The sequence below is a fragment of the Eptatretus burgeri genome, chromosome 9, assembly GCF_056783735.1.
Source record: "Eptatretus burgeri isolate ZD-2024b chromosome 9, Ebu_testis_v1, whole genome shotgun sequence".
NCBI lineage: Eukaryota > Metazoa > Chordata > Myxini > Myxiniformes > Myxinidae > Eptatretus > Eptatretus burgeri.
This window is the reverse complement of record NC_140969.1, coordinates 24,309,767-24,334,766: the sequence shown is the minus strand read 5'-3', so window position 1 is coordinate 24,334,766 and position 25,000 is coordinate 24,309,767. Positions and strand designations below refer to the sequence as shown.

Genomic DNA, 25,000 nt, shown 5'->3' with positions numbered 1-25,000 from the left:
CAAAGTCATCCAAATGTAGGCATGTGATATATCAAAAGAAAGGTATGGAAGAGACAAACCGTTTGGTACTATTTTTAAGTCAGAATATTTATCTCAGAAGTAGGTCATGTCAGTCAAATCCACCCTCATATAATAATATATAGTCCACCCAATTATAATACCGAAAAGTAGTCAGGAAAAAATACTACTACTATTATATAATATTTATTTAAATTGCCAAGAATTACTATATACAGATGCATCTTTTGAAGTGTTATTTAACACAAATGGCATTAGAATATCAAATTCGAAAAAATGAATATATTTTTAAACAAAAATTTGATGTGTATGCAATATGTATTTGACAGAAATAGTGTTCAATCTAATGGATTACAAGTCAATAGAATCGCAGCCACAGGCATTTGTACATTTCATATTGTTTTTGAAACAGGTGCATTTAACAGTGTTGCACTTCGTTTTGCAAGAGCAGGTCACAAGTTCGAGGCAGGACAATGGTACAGGAGGTAGCCTGGTCCATTGAGGTTCCAGACAACCTGACTCCTTCTTCCAAGCATCTGGTGGAAATGTCACAACAATAGTTTCCATCTCTGCCTGAAGCGAAATCTTGGCCTGGTAGTTGCCGCGTTGCACATGAAGCTCCGAAGCATCACGTGTTGGAGGAAGCAGTTCCAGGCCTGTCTTGGCTGTGCTGAACATGTTCAATCTTGCACAATCAATTGTTTGCAACCCTGGACTTCCATAGACATTGCCATTTTCCACAAATCTTTGATGAAAGTCTTACCCTTCCTCCCGCCCTTGGTTTACTGAAGCTTGTGGCGAGGCAGTTGTCCTGAAACAACTTGCCTTTGCCTCATGGAAAGCAAACCCAACTGAGGGCAATCTCAGTTCTTTCCACATAGCTCGGAACAAGTGTGTATCTACCCTCAGGAGAGCCAGAAAACAACATCTTTCTCATCTCAAGTCTGAACTCTCAAACCTCTCTCCCTCCTCAAAATCCTGGTGGCGTTTAATCAAATCTGTTTCTGGTGTATGTTCCCCCTCCATCCCCTCCCTTACCTCAAATGGCCGCACTGCTGATTCCACACGTGATAAAGCTGAATGTCTAAACTCCGTGTTTGCAGCTAAATCTTGTGTCCCAAACCCATCACTATCTCTACCCACTTTACCCAGTCGCACCCAACTGTCCCTGGACTCTGTATTCTTTTCTCCTGACAAGGTGGAGAGCTTGCTTTCAAACCTCGAGTCAGATTCAGCAACCGGTCCAGACGGCATCAGCCCACGTGTCCTCAAAGCCTGCTCTTCTGCTCTTGCTCACCCTCTCTCTGTTCTATTCACCCTCTCATTTGCCCAAGGTCATCTGCCATCTGCTTGGAAATCTGCTAACATCACTGCCCTGCATAAAAAAGGTGCAAAAACAGATCCCTGTAACTATAGACCAATCAGCCTTCTCCCAATCATCAGCAAGGTTATGGAATCCATCATCTCTTCAGACATGAAATCCTTCCTCTTCTCCAATGGCTTGATTTCCAATCATCAATTTGGTTTCAGACCAGGTCACTCTACCCTAGATATGCTGCTACTGCTCTCCCATCAATGGATGGAGGTCCTCAATGCCAGACAGGAAATCCGAGCCGTATCCCTGGACATATCACGTGCTTTTGACACAGTCTGGCACCCTGCCCTACTCACCAAACTCTCTTCCCATGGTATTCAAGGCCATCTCCACTCATGGCTCGCAGACTTCCTCTCCTGTCGCAGTCAACGTGTGGCCCTAAATGGAGTTCTTTCATCCCCTCTTCCTGTGCAGGCTGGAGTTCCTCAAGGTAGCATTCTTGGCCCTGTTCTTTTTCTGGTTTTCATCAATGATCTCTCGGACTCTCTGGAAAATCCTCTATTTCTCTTTGCCGATGACTCCACCCTCTGCCGTACCATCTGTCATCCCTCAGACCGGCAAGCAGCAGCTTCTTCGCTCACTGCAGATCTGGATAAAATCACAAACTGGTCCAACACGTGGAACATGTCTTTCAATCCAGACAAATCTCACACTCTCACTATGTCTCTTCGAAAGGACCGTTTACAAAACCCCCCCATCCACTTTCTCAACAATCCTCTGGAAGAAGTCTTTTCTTTCAAGCTTCTGGGTCTCACTATCTGCCATGACCTTTCCTGGGAAAGTCACATTTCCAACCTTGCCTCAAAAGCCAGTCGCCGACTGGGAATCCTCCGTCGTGCAAAGTCCTTCCTCGGCCCTCTTGAGCTCCTGACCACTTACAAAGCTTTTGTCCGTAGCCTGATGGAGTACTGCTCTCCCCTCTGGGCTGGTGCTCCTGCCTCCCACCTTTCTCGACTTCACGCTGTCGAAACCAGGGCTTTTAAGATCATTGGCATCTCCCGCAATGAAGCTGAGTCTTTGGGCCTCTCACTCAATCACCGCAGGTTGGTCGGTGGTCTTTCTGTCTTCTACCGACTCCTCTCCAGCCTTGCCCCCCTGCTCTCTCTGCGATTTGTCCCAACCACATTTCCACAGGGCGCTCAAGGTCCGCCAACAACCCCCTTCTGGTAAAACTACCAAAATCACGAATCACTGCTCATCTTCACTCTTTCATTCCTCTTTTTTCCCGCCTTTGGAATAAACTTCCTCACTCTATTCTTTCCCATTCTTCCCTTCAGGCTTTCAAAACAGCTGTTCACCACCACCTCTTATCTTCCCCCATCCAAATCCTCGATCTTTTCTACCCCCGATAATCCACCCAAGCCCACTTCCTTCAATTCTCCTGCTTTCCTTCCTGAAAGTCCCTTTAATGTCCATCTTCCCCTCGCCATGTTCCCCATCCCATCCCCATCCCTCTCCCTTCCACAGTTCACCTGTGTCTGTTCCCCAATGTTTTGTCCCTTCCACTCCCGCCCCTCTTGTCTCATGCCTCCTTGCTGTGAGTTGTGTGTTAGCTCTCATACGAGCCTCGACCAAGGTATACAAAAAAAAAAAGAATGTTTTGAGCTATCGGCGCATCGATTCTTCCAACCGTATCAATATCGATGGTATTGTTCGCTGCATTGAGAGATCCAAAAGTGTCTCGGAACGTGTAGCTTGGTGGAGTGCAAGTCCGAAACCAATATGTTTCGTTGTCAACTTCGTTTCTTAGACACTGCATACACAATGTCTTCAGCAATGCTGCACACACTCTGCTTGATACTGTTGGCTTCTTCAATTCCCTCATGAACATCATCTGTATCACTGAACAGTAAATGCAGAAATAGATACAAGCTGTTTGGGATAACTTGTGCAACATGTTCTTGATCAAGTCCTTGCCCACTGCTGGAATAACCTGGACTGTCTGTGAGATCTTTTTTGATTCTCATTGCCACAGGTACCATTTCTTGATAGATATTTCCTTGATTAAATCCAACAGCACCAACATCTTCATCTTCTGTGGATTCCGAATCTGAGGATAAACCACCATGTTGATGACTTTTTCTCAATGCCTTTGACAGAATTAAGTTTGACTTTTCACCAGGGTACATTATTGGTGCTCTATTTGAAAGAGGGTTGATATATCTTGCCTTTGAACCGATCATTTTCTTAACCTCTTCGTAGAAGGTTGTTATTCTGGACTGATAACTGTTACGAACAGGGATGTTTCTCTCAGCACACATGTCCTGGTATCTGCACCACACATCCGCCATATCATAAGTCTTACCTCTTGAAAGCCCAATGTCCAAATCAGAGCACAACTTCGTCATGCACTCATCCAGATCTGGTTCAACTTCTTGAGGCGTTCCTTGAGTGCGTCGTTTGAATGTCACTAAACAGGCCAGATGATACAGGCCGTCAGATGCCATCAAGTCACTAACACTAGAGAGTCAGACTCTCTGTCAGACACTAGACAGTCAGAGAGAGTCAGACAGGCCTGGAACTGCTTCCTCCAACACGTAATGCTTTGGAGCTTCATGTGCAACGCGCCAACTACCAGGCCAAGATTTGGCTTCAGGCAGAGATGGAAACTATTGTTGGGACGTTTCCCCCAGATGCTTGGAAGAAAGAGTAAGGTTGTCTGAAACCTCAATGGATCAGGCTACCTCCTGTATCATTGTCCTGCCTCGAACTTGTGACCTGCTCTTGCAAAACGAAGTGCAACACTGCTAGATGCACCTGCCTCAAAAACAATATGAAATGTACAAATGCCTGTGGCTGCGATTCTATTGACTGTAGGAATCCATCAGATTGAACACTATTTCTGTCAAATACATATTGCATACACATCAAATTTTTGTTAAAAAATATATTCATTTGTTCTAATTTGATGTTCTAAAGCCATTTGTTTTTAACAATACTTCAAAAGATTCATCTGTATATAGTAATTCTTGGCAATTTCAATAAATATTATAGGAAAGTAGTAGTATTTTTTCCTGACTACTTTTTGGTATTATACTTGGGTGGACTATATATTATTATACTAGGGTGGACTTTGACCTACATGACATACTTCTGAGATCAATATTCTGACCGAAAAATAGTACCGAATGGTTTGTCTCTTCCATACCTTTCTTTTGATATATTACATGACTATATTTGGATGACTTTGAAATTTGACCTTTTTGGGGGCACAAAATGACCTTGAAATGACCTTTAAGGTCAAAAATTTTAGTGGCATCCACCCTAGTATTTCTGACTGGCCTATGACTGATTGATTTAGCATGGGTGCCAGCTATTAACATTCCATGCAGGTAAAGGTCACAATTTTGGTTCTTGGCAGGTCTACTAGTAATTTCAGATCCTTCCATAAAGCTCAGAACAAGTGTGTGTCTACCCTCAGGAGAACCAGAAAATAACATCTGTCTAATCTCAAGTCTGAACTCTCAAACCTCTCTCCCTCCTCCAAATCCTGGTGGTGTCCAATCAAATCTGTTTCTGGTGTATGTTCCCCCTCCATCCCCTCCCTTACTTCAAATGGCTGCACAGATGACACTGCACGTGAAAAGGCTGAATGCCTAAACTCTATGTTTGCTTCTAAATATTCTGTCCCAAACCCATCGCTTTCTGTACCCACCTTACCCAATCGCACCCAACTGTCCCTGGACTCTGTGTCCTTTTCTTCTGACAAAGTGGAGAGCTTGCTGTCAAATCTCGACTCAAATTCTGCAACTGGTCCAGAGGCATCAGCCCACATGTCCTAACAAAAAAAACCTTCTCCTCTGCTTTTGCTCACCCTCTCTCTGTTCTATTGGCCCTCTCATTTGCTCAAGGTCATCTGCCATATACTTGAAAATCAGCAAACATTACCACTCTGCATAAAAAGGTGCAAAAACAGATCCCTGCAACTATAGACCAATCATCGTTCTCCCAATCATCAGCAAGGTTATGGAATCCATTTTCGCTTCAGACATCAAATGCTTCCTCTTCTCCAATGGCTTGATTTCCGATCATCAATTTGGTTGCAGACCAGGTCACTCTACCCTGGATATGCTGCTTCTGCTCTCCCAACAATGGATGGAGGTACTCGATGCCAGAAATGAAATCAGAGCCATATCCTGAGACATATCGCATGCTTTTGACACGGTCTGGCAACCTGCCCTGCTAACCAAACTCTCTTCCTTTGGTATCCAAGGCCATATCCACTGATGGATCGCAGACTTCCTCTCCTGTTACAGCCCACAATTGGCCCTAAATGGAGTTCTGTCATCCCCTCTTCCTGTCCAGACCGAAGTTCCTCAAAGCAGTGTTCTGGGCCTTGTGCTTTTTCTGGTTTTCATCAATGATCTCTCTGACTCTGGAAAATCCTCTTTATCTCTCTGCTGATGACTCCATAAAGTCATCCCTCTGCCGTACCATCTGTCATCTCTCAGATCAGCAAGCAGCAGCTTCTTCGCTCTCTGCAGATCTGGATAAAATCACAAACTAGTCCAACATGTGGAACATGTCTTTCAATCCTGACAAATCTCACACTCTCACTATGTCTCTCCAAAAGGACCATTTAGAAAACCCGCCCATCTACTTTCTGAACAATCCTCTGGAAGAAGTCCTTTCATTGAAGCATCTGGGTCTCTACCTGCCATGATCTTTCCTGGGTTAGGCACATTTCCAACCTGGCCTCCAAAGCCTGTTGCTGACTGGGAATCCTCTGTCGTGCGAAGTCCTTCCTTGGCCCACCTGAGCTCCTGACCACATCCAAAGCTTTCATCCACAGCCTGATGGAGTACTGCTCTCCCCTGAGCTGGTGCTCGTGCCTCTCACCTTTCTCGGTTTCATGCTGTGGAAACCAAGACATTTAGGATCATTGGTATCTCCCGCAGTAAGGCTGAGTCTTTGGGCCTCTCGCGCTCTCTCACCGCAGGCAGGTCAGTGGTCTTTCTGTCTTCTACCATTCTACCATCTTCTATTTTGGGGTTGCTCCCCAAAATATGTATTTGCTTTCTTCTCCAAAACTATACATACAATTCCAATGAAACTTGACCACCATCTTCACCACCAATGATGTACATACTAAAGTTTGTTCACGACATTAAAAAAATAGGCGTCTAGGAGGGTCTATGGGGAGAGGGGTTTGCCCTCCAAAATATGCATTTGCTTTCTTCTCAGAAACTAGACGCAATTCCGATGAAACTTGATGAACCATCCTCACTACCCATGATATACCAAAGTTTGTTCAAGACATTTAAAGATTGGTGTCTAAGGGGTTCTATGGTGAGGGGTTGCCCCCCAAAATATGTATTTGCTTTCTTTTCTGAAGCCACACACACAATTTCAATGAAACGTGACCATAACCTTTATCACCCCTGATATACCACGGTTTGTTCGTTAAAAAAAGAATAAAAAATTTAATTTTAAAAAAGTAATAATAAATAAATTTTAAAAATCCCTAGGTATTTACTTTCTTCTCCATTATATATTTTGTGGGTCATCCATGCCTACCAGTAGTTGCCTGGTTATCTTATCCAGCCACAACCATGTGAGTGCCCAGGGGTATTGCACTTAAACATACCCAGGGGTATGTTTTAATATCTCTGTGAGGTACTTTGACATCAATTCTGTAGGGCCAGCTATCACTGGTACAACCTTGGCATTCTTCAGCTTCCAGGATCTTTTCACTTCATTCTTGAGGTCTTGGTGTTTGGTCATTTTCTTGATTTCTGCATAGTTTAGTCCAAAATCACTGCTATTAACATCTCAATAAGCAATGCCTTCTTCTCTTTTCTTTGTACCTAAGTGGATATCTGGTCACAATGCTTTGTTTTTGATGTTCACGCTCAATGGGATCATTAGTTTGTACGTGAGCGGTAGGTACTTCCATGTTTTCAGTGATTACTTTTGATTCATGTTCCCACAAATATTATTGAACCGAGTCATCAAAGTTTTTGCAGATCTGCCAGCGGATTACATTATACACTCTGTTGTGTTGTTGTGTGTACAGCTGTTCTGACATGAGTTTGTTTTTGCGTGTGTTCCGTAATTAAGCATAACATATTCTCTTTACTAACCCCACCTCCACCCCTCAACTTTATCTCTTCTTTTTTTTTCATAATCCTCTCTCTCTCTCACCCCCTCCTCACATCTTCCCCTCCTGCATTATAGCAACGTTTGGTGATGCATAGCTGTCCACACCTCCCCCCACCCCTCTTTCTTTGCACCCCCCTTCCTAGCTTCCCCTCCCTACTGCCTCCCCTCCCTCTCTCCTCTCTTCCTTTCTCTCCCTTCCCTCCGTACAGTACCCTCTCAACCCCCCTCCTTAATACCCCCCATCAGCGAAGCAATGGGTTGTATTTGCTAGTGTACAATAAATCTTGGACTACAAGATAAGTATAATTTGTTCATAATACATACCTCGTGCCATTTCCACAGGTTAACATTCCCACCAACTGCAGACAATTTAAATTATACAGGAAACTGTAAGCAAGGAATTTGGAGAGGGTACTGACACACATGAGTAGTTGCCTATTATTTTTGAAAAATAAGTTAAGACCATTCATGTCTGTGTCCAAAAGATAGACAGGACATCCAGATTTGTCTTTCCATCTGAACAACAGCATTCTTAGCAATGCATTTCACCCTGTGAGAACTTTATCAAAAGGGCAGAGCTTAGTTTATAATCAAAACTGCTTTTTTCATAAGGTGCTAACAGGGTCAGTTAGTAGCGTTAATAATTATATAATTAAACCGAGATAGCTAATGGATGAGCTCACTATCAACTAGCCCTTCCCGCAGATATTTTTGCAACATGATAATTTTGCATTCATAATCACCATAGACATGCCTGATATTTTGGATACTGAATTGTAGGTTAATGGATGAGCTACACGACAAAGGGCAGGAGGTTCACAGTACTTGATCAAAGGGGAACTGAGAGATGAAGAAATTTCACATGAATGGATGAATTGCATAAAGGAAATGGGTTGAGAGGGGAATGGGAAAAGTAGGTTAACACAAGTAGAACAGAACAGTAGTGGGTTTTAATAAAGCATGAGGGTTCATTGGGCAGCAATCTTATAGGATTGAAGGGAGTGTCATGAGACAATGGAGGTAAGTTCAGCTTGATATTGGGGAAAATAGCCAAGTATGGAATTTTTGGAAGAACTGCGACCTGGTCGGCTAGGGGAGGATGGAGGGATGAGAGGGCAGGAGGTGCAAGGCTACAAATTGTGTGAAAGAAAACCGAAAATCCACCAACTTCCTTGCAATAAACAAGAAGCAAACCTTTGGACTCAGCCTGATGTCGAAATATGCCAAGAAAATCACCCTAAGACAGGTTGTGAAGCTTAGGAGTTCCATATCCTGACTGTATATCTTCCTGTGGTTGGCCAGAGAAGTAAATAACAAGGAGATTTGAAAGTCAATCCTTGCACACACACACACACACACACACACACACACACACACACACACACACACACACACACACACACACACACACACACACACACACACACACACACACACACACAATGGAGAGCATTATTGTGTTAAAAGCCATGCTCCAAGTAGTTGACTTTTTTTTTGAGATCTGTAAAGATGCATGCTGCAGCAGCCTACCTTTCAGAAGTATGATTTATTGTTCTGTACAGGGTGGAGTCCAAAGCAGCAAAATTGTACAGAGGATCATACAGAGAAGTGGCAAGATCATTGATGTTAACTAAGAATACAGGCATTACTAAAACACAATTGTGCAGGACAACAACCTCAGGAGAAAGATCTCAAGATGAAACAGAAAAAGCAAGCTGTTTTTGCTCACATATAAAAATCTCATAACCATTCAAGGATGGGGCCCTAAATACAATATAAACAGCTTGGAAAGTAAGGCTGGGTACCAGATGATATTGCAAACTCAATGAATTGCTTTTATTCAAGGGCATAGACTGATGGAGGAGTTGAACAAAAAAGAGCAGCAGATACACGAACTATCAAAGTGTATGAGGGGAGGGGGAATGGATATACGGAGGAATCACATAGAAATGAGAATCAAAGGCCAGAGAGGAACAATGTGAAAGAATCCACATGTAGAAGAGATTGTGGATGTTCATGGGTAAGAACATGAGGTAGTGATGGGCAGCACATTTGAAAGACTGAAGTGAGGAAGATCATTCAATGGTTACAGGGAAGTGATTCTACAATAGGGAGAATTGGGGACAAATGAATACAGGTGGGCAACCAGTCTGTACTTTGGGTGAATGAGCAGATGAGGGTTTTTAGAGGAATGCATGTGATCTGGAGTGGGCAGGAGGAGGAGGAGGAGGAGGAGGAGTGAGGAAAGATGTAAGATTGTATAAACTCGAGAGCCTACCAACTTGCAACTGGTGGGAGAGTGACAATTAGTGCGAATTCGCCTTCTGTATTAAGATATATATTTGTACATATATTGTGTTCTCACCACAAAAGGTCTCGTTTTTGAACACCGAGAGGAGTACGGTGTTGAGTCGGAGCACCAGCACAGAGTTTGGAGCAATACTCCACAGAGCTGCATGAAAGCCTTGTACTCCATGATGAGCTTGGTGTGGCTCAGGACATTTTAGCTTGATAGAGAATACCCAGCAAGCAACTGACCTTTTAATGCTGGCTTAGTGATGTGATCCTGCCATAAAATGCTATGGCAGATAGTGAGACCAAGGAGTTCCAGGGACTGTCCTTCTTCTGGTGGCTGTCCAAAGAAGTGGATTGGATCGTTTGGTTGTTGGTAATTGTGGAGAGACACGGTGAGAGCATGTGACTTGCTTGCATTGAATGTCCCTTTCCAAGTAGCAGAATAATGGCTTTTATTCTCTATGTATGCCAAAACGGATTTGGCAATGGCCAGCCTTTCACAAATTTGATGTATTTTCTACATAGGGTGGAGTCATTGGCATAATGGTAAAGTTGGTTTTCAAGAGAATCAGACATTTATATAAATCAAGAATAATGTAAGTCCTAAGGCAGTGCCTTGGTGAACCCTATCCCAAAGGAACTAATCATGGGAAAGGACATCTTCAAGAGCCAAGGAAAGGACAACCTTCAACATGTGGTGCAGATGGAAACATCTGTTGTTTCCAAGGAAATTGGACAACCACTTGAGCAGTGTGGCCTGAATATCAAATAAAGGCAACTTAAAAGTTATGGCTGGATGCCACACAGTATCAATACGAGCAATCGCCGTGACGTCACACAATCCGGAAGTTGTTAGCCTGGTGGCATTTCGACTTCCGGTACACATGCACAGAAGGAAGGCTTTGTGGGTGTTTTTCAAGTTACCGAAGCTATCTAAACAGTACTGTTGATCGCCTATGGCGCTCAGGTCTACTGGCGAGATGCTCCTGTACTTGAACGGACATTTGATTTCAATTACTGAAGTTCCATGGCATGTACAATGTACATCTACTAATCCCGTCTGGGGACCCAGTTATGAACGGAAAACTACTGTTGATCACTAAGCCTGCCTCCTCTGCCTTAAAGTTGTCATGGATTTGGCACATATAAGCACTGTACTCGTGTCTCGCGGTTGCTTCGTTGTCAATACCCCATTTCACAGCTGGCGCACAAGAAATATCTGTTGCATCGTGCTTCATGATTTGGTTCATGGCAGTTTTCGGATCTCTACATTTGAGTATGGTATGAGCGATGCTGGCAGTTATGTGGCCACGGCGATGTGCATGCCACAGGACAGAGTTGGCCTGCAGCTTTGTCGCATTTGACAGCCTGATGACTTTATCCGTTATGGCCAATGTCCGCTTAACCACTTCCTCCACCGTACACGTGTCCATCGCTGTAATGTAAAAAAGAAAGTTTAAAAAGTATTTTTGAATGTACATTCTATGTTGCATATTTGTTTTTAGAATACATTGTACTTTCTATTTTCTAATATGTTGCATTCTGTTGCTTCATTTACCTGCTTTACTCTCGATAATGTGAGTGACTGTTTCCGGATACATGGCGTCTGCACCAGAATCACCAGCTGCATCACTGGGAGTGGTGTCCATAGCACTGTCCGATTAACAACATGCTGCGGTCTCTGGACACACATCCTTCAGAAAGTCGAGCTGCTGCTCGACTTCCTCTGCTGTTAATTTGGGGACCCTTTCTCTTACTTGACGCTTTTTATGTGATGTAAAACCGTGATTGAGATGACTGAGATCCAGATCTTCAGCCCCAGATGGAACTACATCCTTTTTATAGTACTTGCTCCATATGCACTTCACACTCGTACATGCTTCATCTGAATTAACCCCACTACATGTGACGGCTTTGATTGCGAAAAGGATTGCAGCCACGTGGCTATGGAACTCACCCAAACCTGCCATACAATTGCAATGGGCCGCTATGACATAGCCATGTGTTTTATCTAGGCAAAGCTATGGTTCATATGGTTTGTCGGTCATGCGCTCTCCGGGTACAACCAATCCCTTAATGAAAACAACAGCACTAACTGAGGGTATTTCATGATGGAGCACCTCATGAACATGGCCCGAAATGAAATAATTATAGGCATCCAGTGATTTATAGGCCTGTAGCGCTTCTCCCATGAATGGTCCTGGTGTTCGAATAAGGTAATTATATATGCTGTGGTACTGGAGCGGGGGCAGCTGCCTTGGAATTCATATCCACCTACTGGTCGGAATGGAATAAGGATCAGGCAGAACAATCTCCACTTCACCCACGCAAACTTTCAACTTTTCCTCATATCTTGCCTGATCGGTGGTAGACAGGGATAGAAAATATATCTAAGGAGTGCCCATATGGAATGATCAGGTTCTAAATCGATCAAATTTGAAGGAAACAATATTCAAATATACCGCCACACTTTATCTCCACGCAAAGCGTAAGTAGACCGGAAGTTGGACTGCCACCCGATAGTTCGCGCATGCTCACAAACGTGCAAATGCTTACATACAGCGATTGCTCGTATGGCTTGAGATATATCCAGAGAGAGGGGCCTGATCTGTCATTTGATATTTGTTGTGTTAAAAGAAGCAACATGTCCATGGTAGAATAATCAAGGCATGGAAATTGACCTGATTATGAGAGATTAGAAATTTTTGGAAGAGATAAAGCCAAATATCTGCGGCATGATGAGCTGTTACTCATTTCACATAGGTTCCATCAATTTCCTTAAGATTGGGAGAAGGCTGAAAGGTCTGTAGTTGAGTGCATCAGACTTGGAATATTTCTCACGAAAAGGGTCATATTTGCAACTTCCCAAGTTGAAGGCAGGAGACCATCTGAGAAAGACCTGCAGAAGAGTGAGGAAAGAGGACAAGATAGTACCGTACCAAATGACCTATTGGGGATTACAATGCCATTACTGTCATCAACAGTTGCAGAGTTGTCTCAATTCACTCAGATATTGGGGATTTTGGCCTTTTCAGGAAAGATTCAGCATCAAGATACTCAGCTTTTTCTAAGTAGTACCCAACATGACTCCATCCTTTGGTAGTGAAGAAAAATAAGGGGAATGTTTACTGTAAAGGCCAGCTGCCTCCAGGCTTTAGAGGATGGTGGGAGACTTGAAAGGTTTGACCACAGGTAAGATTGATGTTCAGTTCTGCTCCTCTGAGAAATTTTCAGGATAAGGCAGAATGCCTCAATTAAGGCAGAATGACAAGTCAGAATTCTCAAGGTAAGGTAGAATGTCTTAACACTGTGTTTGCCTCCAAATCTCATGTACCCAACCAATTCCACTCTGTCCCTCCCTCCCTTTTCCCCTTGTACCTACTCTCTCCTGGAATTTGTGTTCTCCTCACCAAAAAAGGTAGAAAAAGTTATGTTCAGTCTCAGCCCTGGTTCGGCGATGAGCCCAGATGATATCAGTGTACCTTGTTCTCAAATCCTGCTCTGCTGCTGAGTTATGGAAGCTGTATTGCAAAAGGCCCTGGTTACAATTAATTGGACTGTAGTTTAAGGATTGAAAATTAGCCAACTGATGTGATGGCAATTGAAGTCTCTACAGATTATAAAAAGAGAACCCATGATAAAGAGAAGAGATCATGGCTCAACCAACCCTTGGGGTTTGTCCATTCTCTATCCAAAAATGTAGAGCATCCCGTGAGTAAAGCAGCATGTACCATTTTCAGTCTTTGGTTTGCCTCCGCCAGGGCCCAGGCAAAAATGCTACAGTTAGAACTATAGTATATAGGAGCTGTACTCTCATATACTATACTTGGTAATGGTCCAACTACAGTAGTCTGCAGAGAATTACTAAATGAAAGGAATTTTTTTTTTTGCTTGGAGAAAATCAAACCAATGACCACCCAGACTCAAAGAAGATGCTCTAACCATAACGCCAATGAGTCTGGTGATTTTTCTTTGATCAACCTTAAACTAATACATCTTATATTCTTGATGCATTTTTTGTATATTTTCTAGAGAATGAGACTTCAGACCTGACTCTACCCACTGGAGTTTCTCAATTTTTATCTTTGTTGGAGTCAAAGGACCTCGGCGAGAGTGTAGAGACATTTGATGAGACAACAGATGTCTCCATTGAGACATCTCGCCACCCCGACGACTGTTGTGAGTACCAGAAATCCTTGCCCTGTCTGTTATTGGTCCTTATACACTTGCTGAATTTCCTTTTTTATTTATAATGACAAACACATGGAGAAAGAAGGCATATAAATAAATGAAGATCTCTTTACTTGATAGTTCCAAACCCTAAACTCTTGTCCAATGCTCCATCCCTGCATTTAGCATAACTGTGCTCCTGTACTTTCCCATATGAGATTTATAACTGATGAAAGAGATGGGTGTTTTTTTGGGACCTATATAGACTAATAATTATAATCGTTTGTTTCACTGGCTTCTTTCTTTGGCTTTCATGGACTTTACATAGTTTACATTGCTGGGATAGTGAATAAGACAGAGGTAAAACCTGAATACTTGATTGTGTTTGTTGTTTGCTGACCCTATATGATGCTATTTTCTTCATTTTGTGCAGCTCCTCTGCGTGCAAGCACAGGTGTGACATTTATTGATGGCTCTGGCTTATTTGCGGAGAGCTGTAAAAACTCTACACTAATTAACAACAGCATTCCTTTAAACATTGCTGCCTGCTGGATCCCATCAGACATTTCGGACATCTACAGTGCATCTACCTCCAAGCTTGGTAAATATACTTTCCAAACATTCTCCCATACCTTCTTTTTTTCTATCTTTGCTTCATCCTTTTTTATTGGCTTCATTTTGGCAGCAGAAATTTTCTGCTTTTTAGTTATTTTTCTTTACAAAATTGAGGCTTGTGGAATAGCCAGGATATGAACTGGCAGTTGGGCAAAAGTTGAACACAACAAAAAATGGAATGAATGACCAGCAAAAGAGGAGAGAGATTCCATACATGAATTACTCTGAGTGAAACACCCCTACCTTAACGTAGTCTTAACCCCCCTCTTCGTTATTCTTAATCTATGACCCCTGGTCTTATCACCTTCAATTCTGTGGAAAAAAACAACTTCTGCAATTATTCCCTCAATGGCAGCTATGTCCTTCCTCAGCTTTGGCAACCAAAATTGAACATATTCTCAATGAGGCCTCACTAAATTCCTGCCGAGTGCCAACACAACCTCTTTACCTCTCCACCGAAAGTGAAGGTGGTTATGCTTTCACCCCTTTCTGTCTGTTTGTCTGTCTGTCTTTGTTTGTCTGTTTGTGTAAAGGATATCTCAAAAAGTTGTCGATCGGTCCGAATGAAATTTTGTGGACAGGTTTGGTGTACGACAAGGACAAACTGATTATATTTTGGTGAAGATCCGGTTACGGATCCGACTCCTGGAATTTTTAAAGTGATTCTTCACCATTGAGAGATAGGGCTCAAAAACTATATATAGCATGATATCTCAAAAATGTATTGGGCCAGATATGTTCTCGTGGATCAGGCATTACAGGGCGGAGATATGCGCTCTACCGAGTACCTCTCCAGTTTGATTTGTAATTCATCACCAATGAAAGACAACCTAAAACCCTATTCGCTGTCCCTATGGCTGCCTGGCACGATACCGCCTGCTTATTCCCCGCATCTATTACCAAACCTAGATCTATTTCATGTGTCACAAGCTCCAAGACTGCTCTGTACATGATGTAATCCCTATTCTCATAATTCTTAATAAACCTGAGTACTTTGCATTGCCTTGTAGTAAACGGCATCTGCCAATCGTTTGCCCAATCTATGAAAGAATCTAGATATTCCTAAATCTGATAATCCCCCTCTGCTGTCTACCTTACATCCAAGCTTCATGTCATCTGCAAATGTTGATAGCTGACCCTTAACCCCACTATCCAAATCATTTATATAAATTATGAATAATAATGGTTTTTCAACTAATCGCTCAAGTATCCCACTACTTACATCTTCCCAGCCAGACATCCTCCCATTCACAGCCACTCTTTGCTTCCTATCACGAAGCCAGTTTCCAATCCAAATAGTGACACTACAAGCTACAAGCCATCACCTCAGCTCACTGGTTGACAGGATTGGGGAAAGCCTTTGGGACGCCCACTTTTTAATGATACAAGGGTAACCTTCCTGGGTCAGATCATGGTAATGTGTGTCAGGGTGGTGCTGAGGTGCTGTCCACCAGATGGCGGTCTCTTTGGGTTAACCTCAAGTGGTCCCTTCGGGTGGGTGCCTAGAATGTCCTATCCCTAAGAGAGGATGATCACCTGTCTCTGTTATAATCTGAGCTCAAGCATTTGAACATATTGCCGGTATTGCAGCACTCTCTGAGGTTCAGAGATTGGATTGTGGCGAGATCATGGTGGGTGGTTACACCTACTATTGGTCTGGTCACTCTGATGGTTACCATGCCCAAGGAGTTGCTGCAGCTGTATCCAATATGCTATCCAAATAATTGAGGTAACACTGGTCAACGAGCATATTAGGAGACGAAGGATTTGTCACTCCTTGGGTGTTTTTTTCCCTGGTCTCTGTATATGCTCCAACTAAGGTGAGTGATCTCACCGTGAAGGATGCATTCTATGCCATGCTCGAGCCTATGGTTAATCAGTGCCCCAGGCGAGATACTCTTCTGCAGTAGTCGAGGGGGGTTTTAATGCATCAACTGGAGCTGATAGGGATGGTGTGGTCCACATGGGTCTGGAACTGTGAACCTCAGTAGCACTAAATTTCTTGACTTTGTAAGAAATCATGGACTGAGGTGGCTGTTTCATGGTTTCAGCGCCCACAGGCTCATCACTGTACTTGGTATTCCAACGTTGGTGGTGTGGGCTGGAGATTGACCATGTGCTCATTGCTGGTCACTGGAGGATGATCCAGAACGGCAGGGTCTACCAGAGTGCTCAGTTCCTCAATATCGACCATCAGCTTGTGGTAGCAACTCTGAAGTTGCATCTTAAATCCAGAAGAATGGTACCCATCCCAGGCTAGACTGGATGTGGCACAAGCTCGAGGATGATAGGGTAGCTGAGGAGTTTGCGAACAGACTGAGTGGGGAAGTGGATGATCCCGGTGCTTTGGGGAATCCTGAAGAGTTGTGGAGTGCCATCAAGATCACCATCCTTGATGTTGCCGGTGGATGTCTTGGAACTTACTGTAGGGCAAAGAAACATTTTGTCTCTCAAGGAACACTCAATACCATTGACCAGGGTCACACAGCCAGAGTTAATAGCAGAGCTGAGCTGTTCAGGAACTTGAGGCATACAACTGTACATGCACTGAGGGCAGACAAGGAGGCTGATGTGCGAGGAGTCTGTGAGTGGGTAGAGCATCAACTGTGGCCAGGTGATTCTCATCCTGCTTACAGGGGAATTCACGCATTGCGTTCCTCCAAGCCCATCCCTTGGTGTACTACAGTTAGAGCAGAGAGTGGTGGGCTCTCGACAGAGGAGTCTGGCGTGAAGGCCCGTTGGGCCAGTTAAGAGGCTGATCCATCAGCTGTTGAGTTTGATGTCAGGGGTGTTACTATCCCTATTGCTGATCCTCCAATCGACTGTGATCCACCTTCGTTTGTGGAAACACCGGCTGTGGTGAACCGGTTAAAATGGAGTAAAGCTCCAGAGATCTGTGCGTCCATGCTGAACTTCTCATGGCTGGTGGAAATGCTGTACTCGTGTCATTGCATGCAGTTCTGTGCTCTTCCTGGAACACAGGCATCATCCCAACTGACTGGAAGAGTGGCCTTGTTGTCCCACTCTGGAAAGAAAAGGGTGATCGCCAGGACTGCAAAAACTACCGAGGGGTGATGCTGCTCTCAGTGCTTGGCAAGGTATTTGCTTGGATAATTCTTGATCAGGGTCGCCACTGTCTAATTCAGCACCAGCTCACAGAGCAGTCAGGCTTTACACCAAAGAGGTCAACGATTGACTGTATCCTTCCCCTTCGGGTCCTCACCGAACGGAGACAAGAGTTTCGGCTGGGGCTGCTTGCATCCGATGTTGATCTCTGCAAAGTGTTTAATTCAATGAATCGGGATGCCCTCTGGAGGATTCTTGGTCTTCGTGGGTGCCAACAAAACTGATCAATCTGATGTCTGAACTATACTCTGGTACTGAGAGTGCTGTGAGATGTGGTGATACCATCTCTGACTTATTTCCAGTTGTTACTGTAGATCATCAGGGGTGTGTATTGGCCCCCACACTTTTCAGTGCTTGTATGGACTGGATTCTGGTGTGGATGTCGGAGAGATCAAGCTGCGGTGCATCATTTTGGAATGTCAAGATCTCTGATCTTGATTTCGCAGATGATGCAGTCATCCTAGTGGAGACTCTGGATATCCTTTGGAGGGCCGTCGAGGTGCTGAATGAGGAATCGGAGCCGCTGGGGTTGCGGGTTTCCTTGGTCAAAACTAATGTCCAGTCTTTCAATGACATGTTGGATGCTGCTGTCTTGTCTGTACCTGTTTGTGGTGAGGATTTTGAGGTCACGGAGAGATTCACTTACCTTGGAAGTGATATTCATGTTTCTGCTGGCTGAGCCAGGGGACAATAGATGTCTCGGTCAGGCTTGGGGAGTCATGGATTCACTGGATCATGGAGTGTGGTGCTGTCGGTACCTGTGCAGGATGACGAAAGTCTGAGTCTTCAGGTCCTTGGTGCTTCCAGTCTTGCTCTACGGATGTGAGACTTGGACTCTGACCAGGGATCTGACATGGAGACTTCCCAAATTGCTTCTGCCCTTTTTTCCTGCACCAAAACCCAAATCTTGTGCATAGATTTTTTTAATGCCAAATCATAACAAAAACACTTTTCTTCTGGGAATTTAATGGTCCACTTTTCCACACTGACCAGATGTTTGTGATAATTTGCAATGAATTGGCTGAAAAAAGTTAGGCTGTTATAAATATTTGCATCTGGGTGAAGCCCCTTCCATGTATGCTTGTGTCCTCTCCATCATATCCCTTCCTTCACGAATCACTATCCTGCTCTTCAACTCAGCTCTCCAACCTTTAGTTTGTCCTACCCCATTCCTTCCTCATGCTGCATACCCCTCCAACTCCCCTCACCATCCATCTACACCACTCATCCATAAAGATTCAATCCCTCAATCTGTTTATCCTCCCTCCTGAACTTTGTCAGCCTGCAAAGTCAGAAGGCTTTATTTAAAATTCTCAGAACTCTCTGCCTAAGTCACCGCTGCATCTGTTGACATTAAAGAGCAGGTTGCGGGTCACCAAACATGTTCTGAAAATTTATCAATATGATTATATGTGCATTAAATAGTTTGATGCAAACTATTGTGGTTGCCTATTGGGAAAATGAATGAAATTTAACTCCGAAGTTGTTATTTCTCGAGGCTGTTGAAAAAAACATCTGCGTGCCATATATGGATGGTGACGTCACGTTCTCCAAAACAAAGCGGACGCTTACTCGCTCATTGAAGAAGTGTCCAGTTCAGCGGGCCGTTTTTTCCTTTGGTACCCCCCTTTCCTTTTTGAGCTTGCACTGTCTATATTATCCTTTTTAGGTAATCTCTACCGAGATGACCTAATAAAGCCGGACCAAATGTCCATCCGTCCGTCCGTCAACAATTTTTCTTTCCGATCTTGATGAAACTTAGTATGTGGGTAGAGGTCGATGAGTGTTGCACAACGTGTTCGATGAGTGTTCAAGGTCAGGGTCAAGGTCACGTAAGTTATAAAAATCGCCATTTTCAAAACCATGAATGAATGGAAGTGAGAAGTGTCAGTCTGCCATTCTACAAGATATTCGGCAACTGTTTATTGATTATGATAGTAAAAAAATATTATCTTGTATCTAACCGGACAGATTTTTGAATTTCCTTCCCATTTGATCATCACGTGATCTGGAAGATGGAAAAAATGCCGATGTGATTCGCAAAGAAGGAAGGAAGGAGAAATGAAATATAAATATAAAACACATTTTTAGCCTTTTATATTTATACATTTTCCGCCGAAGGTGCAAAAGTTTCAAAACCTGAAATGTAAACGTCGGCATTTATTTTAAAAATATAATTTCATGCGCGCACGCCAAAATGCCGAGTCATCTTTAACCAAACTGCGCAGTTCGAGCTGCACAGTAGAACTGCGCAGTAGTCTTCGGTCATAACTGAAGATTGAGAACTTGTGGTATTATAGAGATGACCATCACCCCCACATGGGGGTAATTTTTATTCATTTTGAATTATTGTAGAACAAAGTTATTTGGATATTTGTACATCATGCCTCGTACGTGTGTCGGCATGTTTTGCGTAAATGGCTGGAAAACGGGTAATCGCTCCCACCGATTTCCGAAGGAATCAAACATTCGCTGGCAGTGGATAAGATTTGTACAAACAAAACGGGCGAATTTTTCCCCAAAGCATAAACGGGTAAAGAGGACCCTTTGGATAGACTTGTGATTTGTGGTGACCATTTCACAGCCGAGGATTACGAAGGCATAAACACATCTGATCACCACTCTGTGAATATGAGTTGTTGGTTAACAAGTTCTCCAGATACTGCTCTGTCACAGAATCAGTTGCTGAGTTTGTGAGAAAAACCTTGAAATGTATTCTTAAAGAGTCTGTGGAAAAACACATAAATAAACTTTCTGAAAAACACAAGCATGAAAAAATTTCTCAACAAATCAACTTATTGTTGATTAAATTACTTTTTTAACAGCATCAGCAAATTGGGCTTATTTCATTTCTGTAAAAAAAACTTGATCAATTTTCCACTTTTTTTTCTAAATTTGGTAGAATATTTCCCAATAAGGCTAAACATGTTTTGGTATTTATATGCCACAACAGTCTCTTGAAAGTTGGGGTTTGTTCTAAATGTTCACTTTCGCTGGGGTCAAGCTCAGCTGTCAGAAAGACTTCAACGCCAAGGCTACGGTGTATAATATATTTGGGTCCATTATTGATTCATTCTATTTCTGACTCTTGAGTGACTGGGGGGTTAAAAATTATTATATCAAGTCACAGACGAATCAAACTTTACATTATTTTATGCATCGAACAAGAAAATGAAAATCTACAAACCAATCTGTCTGGTGGGAGTCTGTCAGTGTGAACTGTTGGGCAGTCAGTCCTGCCACTTGTACACGAAATAGGCCGTTTTCTGGCACTTCCAAGTGGCTCAAATTTATATGGCTCAGGGCCAGAAACTCGATTGTATAAATTCTCATCACCTCCGACTCGTCCTCGGCAATATCGGAATGAAAACACTCAATTTCATCACCGCTGAAATCACTCTCTGATTAGCATCTCGCCATTGTTCACACGCTGTTTCTGAATGTTCACGAAGTTTTCGGAGAATGTGACGTCATAGCATCTTCGGTAAATTCCGGTCTGTTTTTCAAACACTGACAAAAATTTTGACTTAAAAGTTAATTTTAGCATATTTTGAGTTTCAAATGTAAGAAAATAATTGCCCAACGATTAATTATTAATGTGATTAGAACCTTCGAATCACGCAAAGTCATCAGCAACCCAAAACCTGCTCTTTAACAGCTGGATGGAAACCTTTCTCATAAAGGATGCTCCCGACTGATCTGTCTCCCTCCCTAGCTACTCACTCTTACATTTTGACACCCAGCTCAGATCCTGGTGGTGGTGTTGCCATAAACATCCATGCAGCCACTGCCCCCATACCCTTGCTCCCCTTTTATCTCAAACCCATTAAATGATGATGGCTTCTTGTCCCTTTCTGGAACAACCTCTCATTTCTGTGCATGGTCTTCCATCCACAACGCAATGACGACTCAATCTATGATGTTCTTTTTTCAGACATGGATTCTCTGTTCTCCTACACCAGTTCTCTTTATAATATGTGGAGACTTCAACTGCCACCATGACAATTGGCGAGAAGTCAGTTCTCAAACTACATACACCATGGTATTGAAGTCAGGGCATTTTCTGAAACAGATCCCCTGAATCGTTATGTTTCTTTTCTTACTCACACCTCTCCAAGTGTCAGTCATTCTTTGTTTTAGATTAACCATGTAAAACTTGCCTCCTAACCTCTCGCACTCCTCCTCCACCCATTTTGGCCCTTCTGATGACACCCTTTTTAAAGTGCTTTTGTCGAAGGTGGTCTTGAGAAAATTACCACTAGTCCAGATGTCAAACACCATTTTTCAAGATGACCTTGCAGTGGGGTCCACACAATGTTTTTCTGCATTTTTGTGATCACCAGACCATCTGAATGAATATTCCGATTGATGCCACTCTCGCACCCTTGAGCATTTTTGTAGAAATCCATTAATATGCAAATTAGTGGTGTCCATTGTCGAAATTACTATTTTTCTTAATATCTCCAAAAGTAAGCATCCAAATGCCTGGTTGAGGTGTCTACACCCATGTTTTTAGAGTCACTGGTTATGATAAACCCACTTAAAATTTAATAACATTTAAATTTAGCTCATTAATATGCAAATTAGCAGTTGCCATTATCAAAATAACAATTTTTCTTAATATCTCCAGAAGTAAGCATCCAAACAACCTGGTTGAGGTGTCCAAACCCATGTTTTTAGTGTCACTGGTCATGATAAACCAAAATTACAATTTGATAACATTGAAATTTAGCTCATTAATATGCAAATTGGCAGTCGCCATTATTGAAAATGTAGATAAATAGGCATATAGATAGAAAAAAAACACTTCAGTCTTTGTGAAAATAGATCACTTTATTATTCATACAGATTCAATAATTCGACAGTATGCAATGAAATCAGCTAACAACATGAACAAAAGACATTCCTGTGTGAATCAAATGTTTATATATATATATATATATATATATATATATATATATATATATATGTATATATATATATATATATATATATATATATATATATATATATATATATATATATATATATATATATATATATCACAGGATTATAAACCTTATGAAGGCTACTTCAGTGCTTAGTGTCTCATTCAGTGTCAGAATCATCATCAAGGGCATATGCAGCAGCTGTCTTGGTGCGCTCATTCCTGCAGCCAGTATCTCCATGGCACGTACAGAAAACTGTGCATGGTAACTTGGCTGCTGTGCAGTGGCATTGAGCTGTGAAGCATTGCTTGTCAGAGGAACATCCACATCATATTAGCTCCAAGATCTCTGGTGGTGCAAGAGCGACGTTGGGCGGCAGCATAATTTGAAGTAATGATCTTGATGCCTCATCACGTTTCCATCCGTACTGAGTGGGATCCAGAGGTGGTGGCTGCAGCTCAGCAGCTGAATTCCATATTGCTGTCTGGATATGAGCGCATCGCACATTTTGTTCAAAGGACTCTGTAGTTGGTGGCAGAGCCTTTAGGTCTGGTGCTTTTGATGGCATTTGGTTTCGCCATCTTCATAGACCACACCTCTTTGCGAACATCAGACATGTTGCTTCTCTCCTTGCTACCACAGCAAACAGCCATGAACACAGTGGCTTCGGCGATGACATCGTCAATAGATGCATCCACATTCCCAAGTTTTTGAAGTGAATGGCCTGCTGTGAGTGTCTTCTTGCCAGTCAGTTTACCTCTACCATACATCTGGGCAACGGTGTCGCAACCTGTCAGTGTGTGTAAAGCTAGTAGGTCTTGCACCATCCCGGCTTGCTTTCTGGCAGTGGCCCCAATGTCAATCAACGATCGGCCAGGACATGTTGCTTCCATTGTTATGCAGCATTGCAGATGAAGTTCTGCGAAGTGATACACAAGCAAGATGAACACATCAGTATCATCACAGATGATTGTGATGCATTTTGCGCCATCTTCGGCAACTTTAGCGACTTGCTGAATCATGATGACATCTGCCTCCTCATGCGTCGTCTTCAATTCAAGGCGACACCTTTGGGCTCCGTGGTGTATTTCCACTGGGGTAGACTCCTGTCCCGTAATGACGAGCCTGTGTTGGCTCTGCTTTCTCTGTTGACTAATGTCAATCAAATTCTGGCAAATCAGTTCTATCAGCTGAACTTTGTTCTCCGTTACTGACAGAACCACCAGCCATGGAGTCTGGTGGTTCAACCTGTGGCGCCTGCAAGCTCGCTGCCTAGCTCTTGCTAATCTTGTTCCACTCTTGATGCTAAAATCATGATATCTGTCAAATACCAGATATACATCTGATTTGTCCACCTTTGCCATGATGTAGCTCATGAAGTTGTCAACAAAGTCTTGCACAATTCCCCTGTTAGGCCAATGAATAACCCAGAGGATTGCACAACCATCTAAGATGGTGACTTCAGGTTGTGGACCCAGTCTTGTTGACATTTCCACTTGGAGATTCTTCTGCAATGTCGACTTTGTCTTTGCTATTCTCATCTCCCCCTTTTCATCGAACATTGATATTGGCACAGGTGCAAGCTCGTACTCTAAGACGTCACATAGTTTTATGAAGAAACAGTCTTCCATGGTGATGGAGCCTCAACCTGTAACAATAGAGGTAATTATAAACATCAGTAAACATTTTTATATTTAATTTTGTAATATTAAGTAATAAATTTTGTAAGTAAATTTTGTTCGTAAATTTCAGACATGGATTCTCTGTTCTCCTACCCCAGTTCTCTTTATAATATGTGGAGACTTCAACTGCCACCATGACAATTGGCTAGAAGTGAGTTCTCAAACAACATGTATTCCCTCCCAGGGGGGAAATGATAAATGATTGAAGGTAATTCAGAGGGGAGACAGACCCTCTGCATAGCTTGCAACCTTTCATTTAATTATTTGATGAGGCAGAACCCAAAATCGAGCACACTTATGGTAAAACTTCTCAAGCTTCTCACCAACTACCAAATTTTGATGGCAAATGAGTCGACTCTGCTTCTGATACATATTCCCCTTCTTTCCATTCACTCGAAAAGGATGTAACTGTTGGACACGACTTGGGGAAAAAGATGAAAATTTAAACACTGTCTTAACTAAAACGACCAAAATCTCCAATCTTTCACTTCCACTTACCTTTGATTTCCCTATAACAGACTGCTCCCTGCAGCATGTAGACTCCTCTCCCACTCAGGTTGAGAATATCCAAGTCGATATGGATACCTCTGCAATGAGTTCCGTTGATGTTAGCATTGTAACGCTTAAGAACGGTGTTTTTGCATTATCCTCTGTTTTCTCACTCTTTTACAGGTCTTTCTCAGAGTGTC

At 42.8% G+C, this 25,000-nt stretch overlaps 1 protein-coding gene across 1 annotated transcript in view; it reads left to right on the top strand.

The window, feature by feature from the left end:
- LOC147019725 (uncharacterized) overlaps positions 1-25,000 on the top strand; it is a 174,797-nt gene that overhangs the window by 77,728 nt on the left and 72,069 nt on the right. The window contains exons 5-6 of the mRNA XM_085893762.1: positions 13,823-13,969; positions 14,394-14,561. Of these exons, the coding sequence (XP_085749888.1) occupies positions 13,823-13,969; positions 14,394-14,561 (315 nt within the window). The remainder of the gene's footprint in view (positions 1-13,822; positions 13,970-14,393; positions 14,562-25,000) is intronic.